The 18,467-nt window shown below is 37.4% G+C and overlaps 1 protein-coding gene across 3 annotated transcripts in view; it reads left to right on the top strand.

Moving 5' to 3' along the window:
• ADCY7 (adenylate cyclase 7) overlaps positions 1-18,467 on the top strand; it is a 64,345-nt gene that overhangs the window by 20,913 nt on the left and 24,965 nt on the right. For all 3 annotated transcript variants that reach the window (XM_062007115.1, XM_062007118.1, XM_062007116.1), the window contains exons 2-7: positions 10,295-10,834; positions 12,091-12,294; positions 14,249-14,413; positions 15,219-15,368; positions 16,668-16,816; positions 17,104-17,215. In XM_062007115.1, coding sequence (XP_061863099.1) covers positions 10,664-10,834; positions 12,091-12,294; positions 14,249-14,413; positions 15,219-15,368; positions 16,668-16,816; positions 17,104-17,215 — 951 coding nt within the window. In that variant the 5' untranslated portion in view covers positions 10,295-10,663. The remainder of the gene's footprint in view (positions 1-10,294; positions 10,835-12,090; positions 12,295-14,248; positions 14,414-15,218; positions 15,369-16,667; positions 16,817-17,103; positions 17,216-18,467) is intronic.

The raw sequence follows: 18,467 nt of genomic DNA, 5'->3' as shown, positions 1-18,467 counted from the left end.
TAAAGCTGCTGAAGGAGAATTTAATTTAAAAATGTCTGCTTCATTTTGGCTGTTGCCAGGTGAGATACCTGTGTTTCTCTCGGTGAGTCGGTGTGTTACATGGTGCAGGTTTCCATAGTTCTTGGAGTTGGGAACAGTAGTGCTGGCTGTCAAGCAAACCTTTGAAAATGGTCACATGAAAGATAAGATGAGAAGAATGATAGTGATTATATCTGTGTTCAAACATTCCATTATCTTAGTAGACAACCAAAACATAATGTGAGGGCACGTTGGTTGTCTGTGGAAAGCTCTCACTGCTTCTGCACAGCTCTTGTGATCCAAGAGAGTTTACCCAGGCGCTCACGAATGCTTGGCTCACGTGGCGTGTCACCTGGATTGGTGAAAAATATGTGTACAATGCCTAACAATTTGGAAGTGTGTGTTACTATCAGGTGGGACTGATAATAGAAGATTTCAGAAGTTTGCATGTCGTTATCATTGTTTTATTTCAGAATGAGTCCACACAGGTACATTTTGGAAAATTTACATTTTTAAAAAGACTTGTGTGTACTTGACTGCTGTTGTGTCCTGAGGTGGGTAGGACTTCAGAAACAATGCTTCTTGTAGGAGCTTAGGTATGTCTCCTTGGTGGTATTTTTAATACTTAACCTCCAAGGGAGGGAACTTCCTTATTGCAAGTGTTAGTTTTAGTTTTAGTGTTTTTGGCTGTGAAGTACGGATGTGGTGGTGTAACAAATGTTGCATAGTTGACATGTGAAAAAGCTTGGAGAAAATGAAAATTGCCCTATAATAAATAGTATCTAGAAATAAGATATTTAAAATGTGTACCTGATGGGACTTACTCTTGAAGTAGTAGTCATTGGATTGAATCTGTCTCCTTCCCTTGCCCCCTTGTTTCATAAACAGTATGAGGGTTTTGCTTTCTTAAACTCAAAGGGCATTTGTACCTTAACAAAAATATTTGTACTGTAATACCCCCCTGCAGTACATTACTCTAGTTACTGATGAACAGTCATGTTCTTTCCATTGTCCATCTCTTGGCCTTAGGCTGAGGTTTATTTCTAAAGTGAGATGACCAGTGGGTCTAATTGCTACAGGAGGAATACTAATCTGAAGATGATACTTAAATTGCTTTAAAAGATAATTGGTTCTGTAATAGAACTCTGTACTGATAACAGTACAGTAGGAGTATATGGTACTGATTTATGCTTTGAGCAGCCTTAAACGTCTCTTACCTAATATTTAGTGACACACTTTCAGTGTATATATCAATATTAATTCATCTGAAAAATTAGAGAGTGGGAAAAAAAGCCAAGGAAACTGAAGTTATTTGCATCAGTACTTTAGTTGGATTTCAGCTGCCTGTATAGAGTTCTACTCACTTCACTAGCATGGAAGTATTTTAGGTAGGAGAGAGAGGTTTTTATCTCTGAGCCTCCTTCTGTGTTTTACTAATTTTAGGTAGCCTGAACCTAAATAGTAAGTGATTTCTTATCTTGCTCAGGACAGGTTTTATCTTCTTCCCACCCACAGCATGGCCCTTATCCCTTGCCATATTATGATTGTACCTGTTCTATGTAAATACATTATTTACCCTAGAGGTGGGAAAGATGCATTTCTATGCTGATCTGTAACACTCCCCCTGAATAACTGAGATAGGTTAAAAATAAGTGATGTGTGATGCCCATTACACTCTGTTCATAGTGTTGTGTGTGTGTGTGAGATATTTTTTTTTCTTCCTTTTAGAACATCTGTGGCTCATCTAGCCGTAAGTAGAAGAGTCAAGTTACGTCAGTATACTCTGTCTCTGTCACATCAACAGTCTGTACTACTTAATTGCTTTAGTGAGATGGAAAAGCTGAGGTGCATTTAAAATGTTGCTATACAAATGAGAGAAATTTTAGCCTAAATGTAATGAAGTAATTATGTTGAGCTTAGGAAGTTTGTCAGCCTGAGCCCTTTTGTTTGCCATGTGCTTATAATTCTGTATCCTAAAGGATAATATCTGAAAAAAATCTCTGGATAGTTTAAACATACCTTTCTTGAAGTGATTTTTTTTTTCCTTGTCACCAATTTCAATGTAGGCTGAGTATTACCTATTGTAATACCTTTTGTCCTTAAAAAAATTCTGAAAATATCAGGGATTTTAATTTCTGTAAAAATCAAGGGTATTCTGATATTTTTTTTCCACATAGAGTTCCAGTTAAATAGTCTGTGTTTCCGGTGTGGGTTTTTTTCCCCTTGCAGTTTATGTTGTTTAATAGCGTGGGTTTTATAACTCTAAATAACTGCACAAGGGTTCTACATTTGATGTAATTACACTGAAATGCTATCCTGACTTCTGAGGCTGCTGTGTTCCAAGACATGAATTTTAAATTGGTCACTGAAAACTTTAAGTGAAATATTGACTTTTGTAGTGATAAGTTCAATTTTAAACCAACTAAAGTCAGAAAATCTATCAGTAAGATGTGACAGGGAGTCTGGAAATTGTGCAATAATCACACACTTTGGACTTTGAAAGATGCAAAGCACAGCTCAAGTCCCTCCTGGTGTGAAATATGTTTTTACACCCTGGAGTTTTCTGCTTATGAGAACCAGTATTATAAAGGACTCTTTTTTTTCTTTTCTTCTTTTTTCCTTTTCCCCTTCTGAGCCAAACCCAGCAGTTAATTATAAGGCTTAGTAGATTTATTGGTTGAACCATCGTGTGTTTGGACAATAAACTACAACAGTAGTAAACCCTTCTGTGTAATTCAGTTGCACCAATCTACTTATATGGATTCTTCTTTCTTTTTCACTAACTTAGTTTCTGAGCTAGTCTTAAATTATAGATCTCTGGTTTGGCCATCTTCTGTTGCCATTCCCCTGTCCTGCCTGAATCAGGAGCATGGAGATTTTTCTGTGACTAATCTCTTTCCTCAAAACACATTCTGTAATGATAGTGATACTTAACAGTGAGCAACAAACACCCCAGCTCTAGAAGTGATATTCTTGAAATGTTCTTAGGCTGTGGACCTGTGAGAAGTGATGAGTCAACTTAACAACTCACCGCTGCCCTTGCTGTCCTATTTGTGGTTTGCCTTTCCAAATGCTGGGCTAGCTCCGCAGCTCATCTGTATCTCTTGTAGCCCTTGCTCTCCACCACCATAAAAGAGAAATGATCTGTCAAGAATAGCTTTCTGGTTTGTGTTTGGTGAATAGACTCTGAGGAGAGCCTGGTGGGTGCAGGAGCTGGCTGCCTGAGCAGGCAGGCCGTGCAGCTGGCACAGAACAGGGGTTCTGAGTGGGTGAGACCTCCTCCTTTGGGTGGTCTAAGCCTGCTGTTGGGCTCAGGTGTTTGTGAAACCACAGCCTCTGCTATTTCACATCTTCTACTAGTGACTGAAAACTGCTTTCAATTTGCACAACTTGTTAATCCTATTTTAAGGGAAGAAGCAATCTATTGAAATAAGAATGTGAATAAAAAAATTTCAGTTTCAACACCTTCCTTGCAGTATATTTAGCACCATCATTGTCATGGCTCTCAGTGTTCAAGGACACAGCCTAGGTGATGTAGTGTCATATTTTACCCTGATTGCTCTGACACGTGGTGGGATTTCTCCTGCCTCCTGATTATTTTTTTTTCAAATGATAGACTACTTTTTTTTTTACTGATTTGATATTTTAATGCAAATATGGTTTTGAATGATGATTTGTTGAAATGAGTATGCTCACTTTTGGAAGAAAGTAGAAGGTAAATGTAAGATTTTTCTGTATGGCAAAAGGAGATCTGCAGAAATGAAATGTAGTTAAGAAAGGTGAAATTTCACATGAAAACCTTCAAAAGATTTATTTAAAAAATGTTTACCTTTGTAAAGAGACTTACTCGTGCAAGTAATAGTTACCACAGATAGATCACTAAAAATGCATCTGTTCTCCATTTAATGTCTTTGTATGAGTAGAAAAAGTGAAGGTGACTGCAGGCTGGGACTTGAAAGCAAAGTCTAAAAGGAAGAAGTGTTGTCTTTCACTCAAATGGTATTTCCTGTGGTGTACTTTTGGATTGCTAATGCTCATTTCCTAGACTGAATTAGATGTGGAATCCTCTAGACTGAAGATTATTTTTGCCTGGGATTCAGAATTTACCTACTCATCTTCAGTTATTCTACTGGATGTTTATAGATTCCTATTTCCCTTTTAATATTTGCTAATGGGTAATTACTGTCAGCAATCATTCTCATCAGGGAAATTACTAAAGTAATTTCAGAAACACTGTTGTCATTTGTGTAAAACAAAAGATGCAATGGAAATCAAAGCTGAACCTTCTGTCCTCAGTGCTGTAGTAGTTAAAGGTGGAAAAACTGGGTCTGCTTGCTTTTGTACAGCAATTATTAAGAGGAGTAAGGTAATATGTATCATTTGGTTCTTGCTGTTACAGTTCATTCTACTATTTCATGAGCAAGACTGATTTTAAGAAACAGATAACTTTAGGTGAGCAAGACTTGAGTCCTTGACAAAGGAACAGCAAAGGGAAGAAATACTTCTAAAATTGTTGAGGCAGTTACTGTGGATGTGTTTGTGAACACATCGGTAGCTTTGAAATGAAGAACAGAAATGCAACAGAATTTGTTCCTATTGAGAACGGCATTAATTTGCTCAGTAGCTGCTGTGAATATTTCTTCCAAGAGAGGGGAGAAAGGACGTGATCACTGGGCATCTGTGCATCCTGTTGTGTGACTGAGAGTGGGCTGGAGGGTGCAGGTTTACCAAATCCACTCTCCAGTGTGCTACTGTGCTAGCACCTGAAAACTGTTTGTGCTTCTGCAAATACAGAGAGCGAAGGAGGGCCACCCCAAGAACTGCTTTGTTGTTATCAGTCTTATTTTTCTATAGAGTAGCACATAAGTCTTTCTGATGCTCCACCTTGCATTGTCAAGGGAGAGAATGCTCTTTGTGCCACAGTTCAAGTGAGAAGTCCTTGTGTTGAGTGGCTTTCTGCACTGTGCTCTTGATACCTTCAATATCTCTCCCTCCTCTGTCTGCCCTCGCATTGCAGACAATTGTTGGGGAGGAAAGGGCTGAAGTTACCTCATACATCAACATGCTTGGACTCATGTGTGACCTGCATTGCTTTAAAAAAAAGGAAAAAACCCTCAACCCAAACCAAAGGGTTCAACACAGGGTGCCTGAAACAAATGCACCTGCGTGTCTGGAGGGAAAACTGCTACTTACGTGAGCTGTAGATGGGAAGTAGATGAGCAAGAGATAATTGGGACAGATGTATGTAGAAAAGTGGCTTCTACTTTTGGCTCCAAGCAGGCAATGGGGATCAGGGGCTTTGTGAAGGCAAGGCAGTTGTGAAGACAGCAGGAAGAGTTGCTGGAACTGAATCTAAGAGCTTCTGGGTAGCGATCACTAATAACTGCTGGTCAGAACATTTGAGTCCTGGGATAAGACTCTTTAGCTATTACTAGGACAAAGACTCAATCCAAACTTTTAATCTCAACATATATTGAGAGGCATCTTGAGGAGCCAGGATCTTCCTGGCATTGTCCCCTCAGTATTGTTACCTTTCAGTATTATTACAGGGAAATAAAACTTTTCCAGGTAGAAGCTTCAAAGGACTTAGAAAATGCAAGAATTTTATGTTACCCTATTTTGAGTTAATAGAAGAATTGACTTGATTTTTCCATCTATGCTGGTTGGAGTATGCAAAGGTAGGCCTGAATGAATCACTGGGAAGCAAAAATCAACAGCAGCTCACATTTACATTCTTTTGCAGATGGTCATCTGGCCAGAGAATGTTATTTGAAGTGCTAACCAAGTTGTTTGGGTGATGGTTGGCTGTTAGAATGGAAAATATGTTGCTAAGGGCACCTTAGAAAGCAGCAATAGTCTATTTGGAAAATAAAAACGAGGGAAGTATGCTCTGTTTAGTAACTGGGCATATTATGAAAATACATTATGAAGGTATGCCTGCATGCAACTACATGGGGGTAGGGCTGTTACCTAGTGATGCTTGGTGCGCTGTTTATGACAAGGCTGGAGATGAGAAATGAGGGAAATCCTTGTTGCTTTGTAGGCACAAGGAACTGTGTTCTCACCCTATCAGCTGATTTGTGTTATCTGCCCTGAACTTTCTTCTTTGTCTCAGTAAAGGACTGGTCTCTGTGAGGCACGTTCCCAGATTAGTTTCCCTCGTGAAGAGACTTGCTTTTTTTGTAGCTACTTATCTCGAGCAAAGTGCAGAAGAAAGAAGCTTCTCTGACTTTTGTAATATGACTTGTTAGTGTAGCCCATCATATCATGTTTCAGTTAGTTTTCTTTAAAACACTTGGTCTCTCTTGGCTCTGTAGTATGGTCATGTCTATTCTGCAACTGTTGAGTTCAGGCCAATTCTTAAGAAAGTGTTGTGTATTGACACAAAGCACTGTGGACAGTTTTAACTACCCTGGGAGAACAAAAGAGCTTCAGTCCAAGTCTAGTAGTCTAATAAAAGTGTAGAAAATGTTTACTTTCATATTTTTTTGCAACAAAATCCTATGGTTTTGTCAATAGGGGACTGGAGTTTACTGATGCTTGAAAATTCCTGTCTATGGAAAGGAAAGCACAGAGCAGTCAGAGACACTCAGATTTGTGGAAGATAGAAATGTGGTCTTGCAAGTGAAAGGTGGCTGTGTGTGCCAGGTCTTGCCCACTACTTACCTGGGTAATTTCTGTTTCTGCATCTGAGCACAGCCTTGTTCCCAATGGCTTTAAACAGATTTGGAAGACTGTAGCTGTTCTGATTCATGTTCTGGAAGGAGACATGTATCCAGTGTTTGTTCTTCCATAATAATTGGACATATTTCTTTATCTGATCATTTTTTTTTTCAAGTTAATTGGCCTGCAGATGGCTGTGGAGCTTACTGAGATCTGACTAAATCAAATTTCTTTCTTTGGTAGACGTTCCTGTAGGTTCTCCATGCAGGTCCCAACCCATAATGCTGGGATGGCTTCTTATATATAAGAATCTGGCTGAGAAATTGTTCCTTCTCCTTTCTAATTCTTTAGAACACAGTGAAAGATTCTAAAGAAATGAGGTGTTTTCTTGATAAACTGGTGATCAAAGCTTCATGACTTTATGTCAGCAGCCCACATCCAGTCCCCATTTGACTTGGTGTGTTTGCTACTGGTGCTTCTGGGAGTGCTGTTTGGGTTTTGTGGCCTGTTGCTGGTTCAGGATCACACCTCTCTTGTGGTGTCGGGACAGCAAATCTCCAAGCAAAGACCAAAAAAAAGGGAACATGATACTGTAGTGCAATGTGATCTTTAAATATATAAACAGGAGTGTGTTACCTTGATGATTTTACTGGTGTGTGGTTTTTCTCTTTCTCAAGTCTGTCTTCTACATTTACAGAAAGCTGCCAGAAAAAATTTTGAGAAGGGGAAAGGGCACAAAGAGTGGTTGCTTTCAGCTAAATCTACTAAATTTTTTCAAACAAAAGATTGTCTTTTAATGGAAAGAGATAATGCCAGTCATATTAAAAAGCAAAAAGCTGTTTATATATTTGTAGTGACTTGGAACCAAAATTCCTATAGTCATATATGTGTAATGTATCTATTTCTGATTTTGACTGGCACAATTCTCACCTGTAAAAATGTGTTTATTCCAGTAATGCATAACTGCATGATTCTCAAATAGGTAATTTTGGGTGTTGCAAGTAATTTGAAATTTTAAAAAATGTAACTTGTACTGAAGGAGCACAAGTTGCTCTGAGCTACTTTTTGAAAAGGGAGGTGTTAGTGGCAGTGGGACATGGGATGCAAATTAAAACTAGTTCATAGTTGAATTATTCATCTCTAAGTAGCATTTATGCAGGGTATTATATACATTCTTGGTAAATCAATAAAGTACTATTTGGAGATCTCTTTACCTAATAGAGTTTCAAGAAGAAAATGCTATGACCCAGAAGTCAGTCATAATTACTGGTAATGCCTGTCTACGAAGATCAGCAGAGAAATAAACAAATCAATAGGGTAGCAATCTTCTTTTAAAATGAAAATGAATTAAACCATTGAAGAGAAATGTCTCTTCAACCGATTGACGAGTAAAACTCTCAACCAATACTCACAGATAGTTCCAAGCTGACACTTCACATCTTTTTTTGTCTTTTAATGTTAGATAACCGAACCACAGACACACAGTATGTTCTGTAGGACAGGGATTATCCCTAGTATTGCTTATTCTTATTGACACAGTCAGAAGAATAAATGGCAGAAAGTGAGCTGTGAAGTCATTTTACTTGGATTTCAATGTTAAGTAGCCCAAGCCAGTATTACTTGTCTCATAATTGTAAATGTATTACTGCTTAGCAATTGTTATTTTTAGAAAAGGGAGTTGGTTCTGCTAACTGGAAAAATAAAGCTGTCTCTCAAAATATCTGTTATTATAACAATTAGCATTAAAATGATATTTCTGCAAGTATATTAACTTCAATTGGTTTTAGTCTGAAAATACACTTTTGGAGGGAACTGGGACATCAAGATTGTCATCTCTTATGTATAGTGGATCCCATCGGGCAGAATGTGCTCCTGCACCCACATTCCCGTGGTGAAAGAATTCTTCAGGCTGTTTAGTGAGTCCTCTGCCTCTGGTGCATGACATGCTTAACCTTTCCAATGTCTATAGGATGTTGTCGTTGTTACTGAAGGACAAATTCAGATTAAAACGCTTGTCCCTGTACACATCTTCTGATAGTTTTGTCTTCAGAAGAAAATGGCCATCACTTAAGTCAAGTAATTGTGCAGTCACCTGTATGGCTTGGAAAATGCATTAGAGCATGACTTGAACCTTTCAATTTCTACTTTGCATCTCCTTTAATTTAAGTCTCAGTGACTTCTAAGAGGTGTTCACACAATTTTGCGAGTGCATTATTAAGCAGATGATATGAGTTCCAGAAGAATTTTATTCAGGTGAAAAATTGGAGGCCTTTTATTATGAAGAAAATATTGGCAATAACCAGTAGAGGTGAGATATTAGGTGTAATCTTAACTGTACACACGAAACATGTATTGAAAGAGGTCTTTGGTTTTATTTCGGTATGTAACATGTATGTCAGTTTATTTCTGGGTGTTAATGAATAGAAGTGATGCAACATGGTCTTTTCTCTTTTTGTCATTAATCCTGGTTTGTTGCATGAGAAGTTGGAGTTACTAATTTTGCTGCAAAAGTTTTCTTTTTGTCCACTCTTAACATTGGTATATCTGATTTTTCTTGCTTGGTCATTACTAATGGGTAGTATGCTAGTGTTTGGCTGTATTTATATAGGCTAAATCACTCAGTATAGCTTCTGAAACTTTTCCTTAACACCACTTCTGGTTGTAGTGGGAATGCAGTCTAAACACATGTGTGGTTAAGCATTTTGCCTTTTGAGAATAACTGGCTTGGATTTGCCTTTTCAACAAGTCTTTAGCAGGTTCTTTCTCCCCAGAGCAATGGCCTTGGGCACCATGGTGACAGCAGTCAAGTAGCAAAGAAGCTGTTGTCCTGTTATCAAGTTTTAATAAGACTTATTCTGCAATCCTGTTTTTCATGCTTCCCTCCATCCCATCCCCGTGCTTTTTTTGTTTTACGTCTCTTGGCAATTGAGTTGACTATATTCATGAATCTATTTGAGAAACATTGGTCACATAGTAATTAACAACACAGTTCATTTCTTCATGCTCATTGTTAACAGAACATACCTATTGCCTTGGAAACACATTAATAAGAGTTGAACGAAAGATACAGAACTAGATGTAAAGTGGTTTTGTTTTTTAAAAAAGGGGAATGAATTTTGGCTGGACAGCTGTGTTCTCATTTTCTGTGCCTTTTAATTAATTTGTGAAAGGAATAAAAAGGACTTCTTAAAAATTAAGATGCAATATAACAATAATACAATGTGTATTGTGATTAAAGAGTTTTTAATGTATATATACACAGTCGTATGGGTGCCACCACTTCAAAAGAGTTGTTAAGTTTTAGTTACACAATGTGCTCATGGAAACTAAGTAATTTGCTCAAAAGGAAGCAAATTTAGTACATTTTTTCACACAAAAACGTTTCAGTTGCTAGAGAAAGGTGCACTTGGTGTGTGCAGAGCAGCCGTTGGCAGGCGCTGCCCTAGCTGTGCTCTGTGGGGCTGTTGGGCTTCCACCTGCCAGCAAGAAACAGCTTTTGCTCTCTGGTGAGTGTGCTGAGAGGAAGCTTGAGGAATGTACTTTTTTTTTTTTCCTCCTTGGGGAGCACACTGTACACCCAACTGAATACATTAATAATATTGTCTCTCTGCAGAGTTCATCCCAGGAAGTGAGATTCTTGCTTACGGGAAGGAGTTACAGACTTGCAAAATAATCATTTAAAAAAGTCCATGCCAAAAACTCCTGTTTGCACAAATACAAGTTGATCTAGAGATCTGTGTGTAGAGCTGATGATGAATTGCCCGTGGTTTTGGGGAGGACACCTGTCTTGCTTTTGGTTGCATTGGCAATCTGAAGTTAATGCTCATGAGAAGTAAAATCAGAGGACGTGAGTTACTCGGTGTGCCTAAAGACCGTGGAGGGAGCAGTGAAGGGATAGAACTTCTCTTTGAAGCAGTAGCTTCAGCTGTATCTTATTGTGTGCACTGGGAACTGAGAGAAAGAGCAGCCAACCTGGGAGAAAATGCCAGCTAAAGGTAAATACTTCTTCAACGAAAATGACGACTGTAGGATATCAGACCCACTCTATGAGAAGTACCGCTACACAAGCCAGCAGCATCCACTCCTCCTGCTGCTGCTCTTCATTGCAATCATCTTCTGGACTACTCTAATTGTAATGTTTTTCATCTTTCATGTGAGTATTCTTTGTATGTTTGATGTATTCAAAGCTGACCAGTAATCCCTATAAAAGCATACAAAACATTTCTGCAAGTAATTTCTTGTGACACATTGTATCAAAGTTGCAATGTTGAAAGAAATCTAGTAATTGTGTATGCAAAACTGTGTGTTTTGAAGGGACAGGAAAGAGAAGACACAATGTTATCAGGCACGTGCATAGTTAGCATAAGGATTGCTCTTTCTTTCCAATATGTTATGAACAAGTTGTAATCTATGTTAAATAGTAGCTACAATAATAAGTAATTAAAGGGTTCAAGGAGGGAACATGAACATAAGTTAAAATGTCCTGAATTTCTTGTATTTTCTATGTAGAGTCATCTAAGAAATGTAAAATAATATTATGATCATTGGCCCTGTATTCCGGAGGTGATTTTTTTAAAAGGATTTGTACATATTTATCCCTCTTTTTTTGTGTGGGAGGGAGGATAGTAATAAAAGCACAATAGGAATCTCCCAGTACAACAGGCAATCTGTTGAATCAACAGCTGGTAAGCAAAGAGCAAGGATCCTATAGGCATAGAAAAGATGCTGCTTAAAGAATTTTTTGTTGTGTAGCATAACATGATTTTCTGTAATGAAATTAAGTGTTCTTCTCAGTTGACAGCTCATAAAAGGGGAGTTGATTTAAAAGTAACATTGTAAACAGGTGGTAAGGAAGCTATAGTAATCCTTTATGGCCTTCTAACACTGCTTTCCAAATACTGTGCTTCGTAATAAATTGTCTTTAAGTTTCTCTTTAGCAACAAATCTAAACAATTGCACTTGTATCCCTTTTAGTTTTTATTTCTTAAAAAATGAAACAAAGAGCAACACGATTTGAATATTACAAGTTATCTCCTATAAAACTCAGGAAAAGAGTTGTCACACTTCTTTCTAGCAAAGCTTGAGCTCCTTAAATGCATTTCTTTTTGAGTATATCTGCATTGTGCAGTATAGTTCAGTTAGACCTTTGCTTAGAAGACCAAACTAAACCCACTAATTTTGGAAATAATAATGGTGGAACTGGGTTAGACTGAGTGTCTGTAATAGTGTTTGCTCTCTGTATGTGTGAATATCAGAAGTGATAATGCTGCCACAAACAGATGACTTAGGAACTCAGGTTAGCATGTCTTAAATCTCTGTTTCCAGCACAGTATTGATGCATTTTACATTTTTTTTTTCCTAAAAGGAACATTTAGGGCAGATATAACACTTTTTGGTTTGCTTTTGCAGGAAGCACGTACTCATCTTGCCTTCATTATTGCAGTATGTGCTGCTCTTGTCATATTTGCAGTCATGTACTTACTTTTATGTATTGAATCCCTGTTTCGGAGATGGCTGTCGTTGTTTGGAGTCACGATTTGGATTTGCTTCTTAATTGTAGGATATGTATCTCTCTTTGAAAAAGAAAGTGATTATCAACTGTGGCAACAACAGGTATGGATATCTTGTTCGTTCAGATACTTACATAGAAGTGGTACTCAGCATATGTGAATGTATTTCTGTGCTCTGTTTCTTCTGTATATTATAACTGCGTAATAACTTTTCTTGAGATTTAGGTTCAATTTCCTGAATTGGTTTCAGTGGTTTATTATACTAAATTTTGGCTTGTATTCTTCATCATAGTGAAAATATAGTTCAGCTGAGAAAAACTGATAACTGCATAAATCTATGCAGGAATTGCATCTTTAAGTTGTAATTGAATTGTATCTTTACATAAGTTCTTTACTAAATCTTAAGTACTGTGCATTCATCTTTGAGGGAATTTTTCACTAATAATACTTGCTTTGTTAGTTTCTGTGGGTCAGAGTGGTGTACAAGAAATGTATAAAGGACTCTAGAGCTGGGTGTGCCCTAGGGAGCATGTTTTCAAATCAGTGGGAGAGGTGAAGTGAACAATAAGAACTAATGACACATCCTGGCATAGCTGGGTGTGGCTACAGTTCATTGCTTAGTATCTCTGATCAGAAGACAGGCAATTTCATGATGCCAAAAATACCATAATCTGTAGGAAACTCCTCCTAGGGTCTCATAATATAAACACAAGAGTTTTTAATGAAATAAAAATGACTTTTTATCTTATTTTAGTGACTCTTCCCCTTCCCCTCTTTATTTCAAATAACGAAAGATATAAATTATCAGTTAAACAACCAAAATCTGATTTGTATTGTGGCCTGAATCCAGCACCATGTATTTACACTTGCTATTCAGTATTTTTTTAACTTAAGGAAGAAGTTATTACCTTAGGAAAAATCAAGATTTTCTGTTCTAAACTTTAAGTCCAAACATGTAACAAAGCAAGATTTGGGTTTCAAGCTTTGAATGCTGCAAGCCAATGTCTTGTGCAGCTGTTATAGTAATAATTTGTTAATGTTAATTTAAGTAATAAAATATAAAACTCTAGGTTAGGCAGTAGAAGTTAATAGGTTCATTTCAGACTTTTATCTCAAGTTATGAATTTATCACTAATTAAAGCTACTGTTTAAATGCAGGTATGACCTTTGCTTGTCCATGCTTATAAAACTGTTACATGATGTTCAGAACATTGAATGATAGGGACTGTGTATATGTCAGAAAAAGATCTTTTTTTTTAGTCCAGCTAGAATAGTGAAGAATGAAAATTAAAGTATTGCTTTTATTGAAGGAAAACTTTTATTTGGTTGGTTGTTTATTGTCTCAACCAAGCTGTCTATTCTGGCAAAACATTTAAGTGCGGACTGGACCTTGAGGCTTCCTTGAAGGAAGCTCATGTCTGGAACAGCATAAGTTGAGTTGCATTGATGAGGTGGAGCTCAGCCAGGAGCACTGCAGCATTTTCCTCTGATTGGGATTGTTAGTTTCTGTATGTATGAGCTAAGTACTATTAACAAATGAATAAGCATGGCTTTAAGTTTTATAGATCTTCCCTCAGATCCCTAGCACTTTAGAGGGCCCTTGGGCATTTTGTAAAATCTGTGCAGCTAAATATGTAGTTAGTGGCAGTGAAGATTATTCTTTTGTGTCAGCACCAGGAAGTATTGGTTGGATTTTTGTTTTTTATCAAATATGGAGTAGATATGCACCTATAATCAGGTGATGTTAAAATTAGAATAAGTGGGAGAAGGTGAGAAATCTGATTCAATATGGCTATCTTTGCAACACATAAAGGAGAAATGTTAAACTGTCTTATCTATGAATCTATAGCTGCTAATTCCCTCAAAGCTTTTTGGACTATCACTGTCCTTATGGTCTTAATTGTGATTTTGAAACATCAAATTTATTATTTTTTTTTTAGCCTGAAAATATGCAAGAATCCTGCTATTTTCCACCTTGTTCTGTTGTAATTTTTGGCAGGCATCTTATAATGTGTATATGTGATTCTTTTTCTTTTTCTCTATCTCTCTTTCCAAAGGTGCCATTCTTTCTATTCACAATCTTCACAGTTTATACCATGCTACCCTTTGGAATGAGAGGTGCAGTCATCATTAGTGTTCTTAGTGCTCTCTCCCATATTATTGTTCTAAGCACTGTGGTAAGCATGACTCCTATGGAAAATAAGGACTCCATTCTATTTCAGGTAAGGAAATACTACTTGGTTAAGTAATTAAACACCCTAGTTGTATTTCCATTTGATATTGGCATGACTAACTTGTTCAGATAAGTTCCGAACTTCCACATGGATGTTTCGAATCCTTGGATTTGGAGCTTGGGCCTGATGGGGTTTGCAAGCTTTTCATAAAATCACAATTATTTTAATCTGTAACACATTTTGGATTTCTGACCTAAATGGAAGAGGCAGAATTATTTTAATTTTTTAACTACATTACTCAAAAGATGACAAACTGTCACAATCATTCTTCCCAATCTGTGCTGTTTCAGGTGGGTCTATCTAACTTCATCTGTCACTGCCTACAGGGTGGATCAAAAAAGCCATTCCTGCCCTGGGGAGTCAGCAGGGGCTGGGAGTGCTCTGAAGGGTTCCCAGCACTCATTAATAATAGGGTGTGTTCAAAGGAGCACCCCAGCTCTTTTGATGCTGGTGTGTGTCAGACTTCACACAGCACGCTGATGCATGAGTTTGTAGTCTGGTTTCTCCCGAAATCAAGCAGTGGTGCCTGCAAGTAAATGTTAAATGCTGTAGCAGAGTTTTATGTTTCATGGGAATACTGTATGTTCATACAGGAATGGCTATGACTCTGAAGTTAGCTTGTATTTCCCAGGTAAATCCTGGCTGATGGTAACACTACGATTTGCTGTGTGATAGAATAAGAGAGAAATTGAACATGGCCTGGTATGCATTGTTTTTAAGGGACTAGTATGCATAATTAGTGAAGTATCAATGACTGCTGTGCAGCAGATAAATGTTGTTTCTTCTTGTGCAGCTGCTTGCGAATGCTGTCATTTTCCTTTGTGGTAACCTGATGGGGGCATTTCACAAACGCCAGATGCAGGTTGCTTCCTGGGATTTGTACAGATACACACTAAAGTGCATTCAGGTCCGAATGAAACTGAAGATTGAAAAGAGGCAACAAGTGAGTGAAGCAGCTGATGTTACGAATTGCATGTTTTAATTTCTAAAGTCTGTATAATTTTACAAGTGGTTGGTGACTAAGGCATGTTGAAAGGTTTGCTCCAAGCTTTGTGATACCCACCTAGTGTCAAAAATACAAGTTGTGCCATTTGTAACAAAAGAAGGAAGTTAAAGGGCGGAAGCTGTTCTCTGTGGATTGTCTGTATGAAAATCACAGTATTTGTAACAGGAATGTAATTAGCAGTTGCTTTCTTTTTTCCTATAAAGTGTTACTGGGACTAGCCCGAGGTAACTTAAAAGAACATGCCTTTAATGTCCTGAAAATACTTGTAAGATACTGCTGGCCTAGTACTCAGTACTCACTCAAAGACTGACTTTTCATCCTGTGATCCCAGGGCACATCTTTTTGGTGGCAAGTACTGGTTAAGTAACCCTGACAGCTTACTGCTATCTGTGTACAGCTGCACCAGGAAAAGAGGACAAAGATTTAGTCTGAACTGGCAGTGTTATATTCAGTTACACGACGTGTTAACCTTGCTGGCCATGTCATCTGAAAAAGTTTCTTCTTGTAGCTACTTCACACAACATTTCTTTTTCTATGATGTGTCTGTCTCTGGGGCACTAGAGCCCTTCCTGGGTTAAAAGCACTCTGTTTTTGTCTTCCTCACTTAGCAGGGTCTTCTTTGAAGAACAGCCTTTCAAGTCAAAGCCAGTGTAAAACAGTGCACTAAACTGACAAACAGCATAAGGTGGTTTTTGAAGAGTCTTTATTCTTTCTCAGTTCAAAAGACTTTATTTCAGTGGCATCAGTTCCTGGTTCATTTGAACTACAGCAACATGTTGTTGATGCTTTTGTTACCTGTCACTGCTTTTCCAGCATTTGAGAATTCACAAGGGTTTTTAATACTGTATTGATTGTTCATTACAGAGTATAAGCTTTAACCAGAAGCTTTATCAGATGATGCTAACATAGCACTGAGATTGGTGGACAGCATAAGTTTTCGTTTATCCAGAAATCGTAGTACTGAATACCGACTTCCTGTGTGTTTTCATGGTTACAAGAGATGTCACATCTAGGTCACAAAGAACAAAAGAGAAAAAGTATGCAACACCCATAACTAATGTCAGTGATTTTGAGACCAGGAATGTAAAAGTGTTTTCTGGAAAGTCTGGCATGCATTACGCAAAAGCTGTTTGAATGAAGACATTCTATTTTATTATTTTTTTAATTACTTCTTGCGGTCACTAAAATCCTGCAGTTGTAAATTTACTAGCATTGATTTTCCCCCTCTCCTTTTAGGAAAATTTGCTTTTATCCATATTGCCAGCTCATATTTCTATGGAAATGAAGCTGGCAATCATAGAGCGACTAAAGGAAACTAATGATAATAGGCAAATGCATGACAACAACTTTCACAGTCTGTATGTAAAAAGGCACCAAAATGTTAGGTAAGTGGAAACTCTAGAAGTAATGATATTAATATACACTGCTTATTCTTAACAGTGGATCTAGTCCAGTGAAATAAACACTTGGGGATAAACTTTCAGGCTGAAGTGAGGTTTTTTTCCTGTTAAGGGAAGATAACATGCTTTGAACTGATGTGCTGTCTTCTTTCTGGGGTGGTTTTATAATGGGAGAGATGCTTTCTACTATATGCATGATAATATTTAAATTGACTGTGGACTACACATTTCTTCATATTTCCATGACGTGTCTTCTGTTTGTTCTTGTCTAGCATTCTTTATGCAGACATTGTAGGATTTACTCGCCTGGCCAGTGACTGCTCTCCTAAGGAACTAGTAGTGATGCTGAATGAACTTTTTGGAAAGTTTGATCAGATTGCAAAGGTAGGTGTTGCAGTTTGTTGTGCACTAGGGATAAAAGCCACCATTGGAAAAAGAAGACAGAAGGCAGTTGCATTAGTGCTTCTAAAGTCAGGAAAGGGAGACTTTAAAGCTAACTGGCAAAATCTTGTTAAAACAAAATTGAAGACAAAAATAGGAAACGTGGCAAGTTGTTACTGTAATTCCAATTTTTGGGTCTAGAGATGTGTCTGCATTGTTCAGGGAATGATCTGATGGCAGTACATGATTGCCATAGGGCTGTAAGGGGTACTGTATGTAAGCACTGAGTTTGGCAGTGTTCAGTTAGAAGGGCTGTTTATTGGCTCTGCAAATGGAGAGCTTAGACATGTATTTAAATTCGTAAACTGAGTCATATTGCATCAGACCAAAGAGTTCTTTAGCTCAGTGGTAATAATTAGTAATGGATACTTACAGAAAAGTGTAAGAATGGGAAATAAAGTGGTCCTTATTAAGACTTATTAATTAACAAAGCTGAGAATCTTTATTAAGGCAAGAGTCCTAACTCTTGTTAAGGCAAGTTAAAACAAGAGTCCTTATTAATACCCTCACTGCTGACCATTCAGGCTGGCAGTACTTTTTAACCACTTCCAAGCGCTGCTTGGTGTTAATTTCTTTGCAAAGGTAATCACAAACTCAGATTTTGAGTTCTTAGATTACAGAGACTGTATCAGATACATGTTTGGATGATTGACTCTCTGTAATGACTTCTGTTATCCTCTGAAACTGACCCTAGTCTGGGATAGATGTTCTGTCATATCCATTGATTTTTTTCCCCTGTTACTATTATGATGTAAATATGTCTTTAGGAAAATTAATGCTGCATTGTGTAGCATCATGATATCAAAAAACAAATACCATCCTAAATTCTAGCTCTAGAGATTTAAAATTGGTAGCACCTAAGTCAAGACTAGTGATGGACTACCTATCAAAACTTCCCATGGTTTAAAGACATTGGTTTGCTGACATAATTGACTATATTTGGATATACTGGATGCAAATTAGAAAATTAATGGGCTTGGAAAATCTTGCATCTGTGAAATTCTAAAAATTCTCCAAAAAAGTGTGAAAACTCTGAAGTTAGTATTATAGCAGAGAGATGAAATTGCTTTAATAAACCTTTGCAGATGTTATTGAATAATTTTTTAAATGTATCACTGATTAATAGCTGGCTAAAATCCTAGTTAACCTTTGTGACTAAATGACATTGCTAATCTTTGCATTTATATTAATTCAA

This window comes from Colius striatus, chromosome 14 (assembly GCF_028858725.1).
Source record: "Colius striatus isolate bColStr4 chromosome 14, bColStr4.1.hap1, whole genome shotgun sequence".
Taxonomy (NCBI): Eukaryota; Metazoa; Chordata; class Aves; order Coliiformes; family Coliidae; genus Colius; species Colius striatus.
The sequence above is the reverse complement of the archived record's forward strand: the minus strand, read 5'-3'. Positions and strand labels throughout refer to the sequence as shown.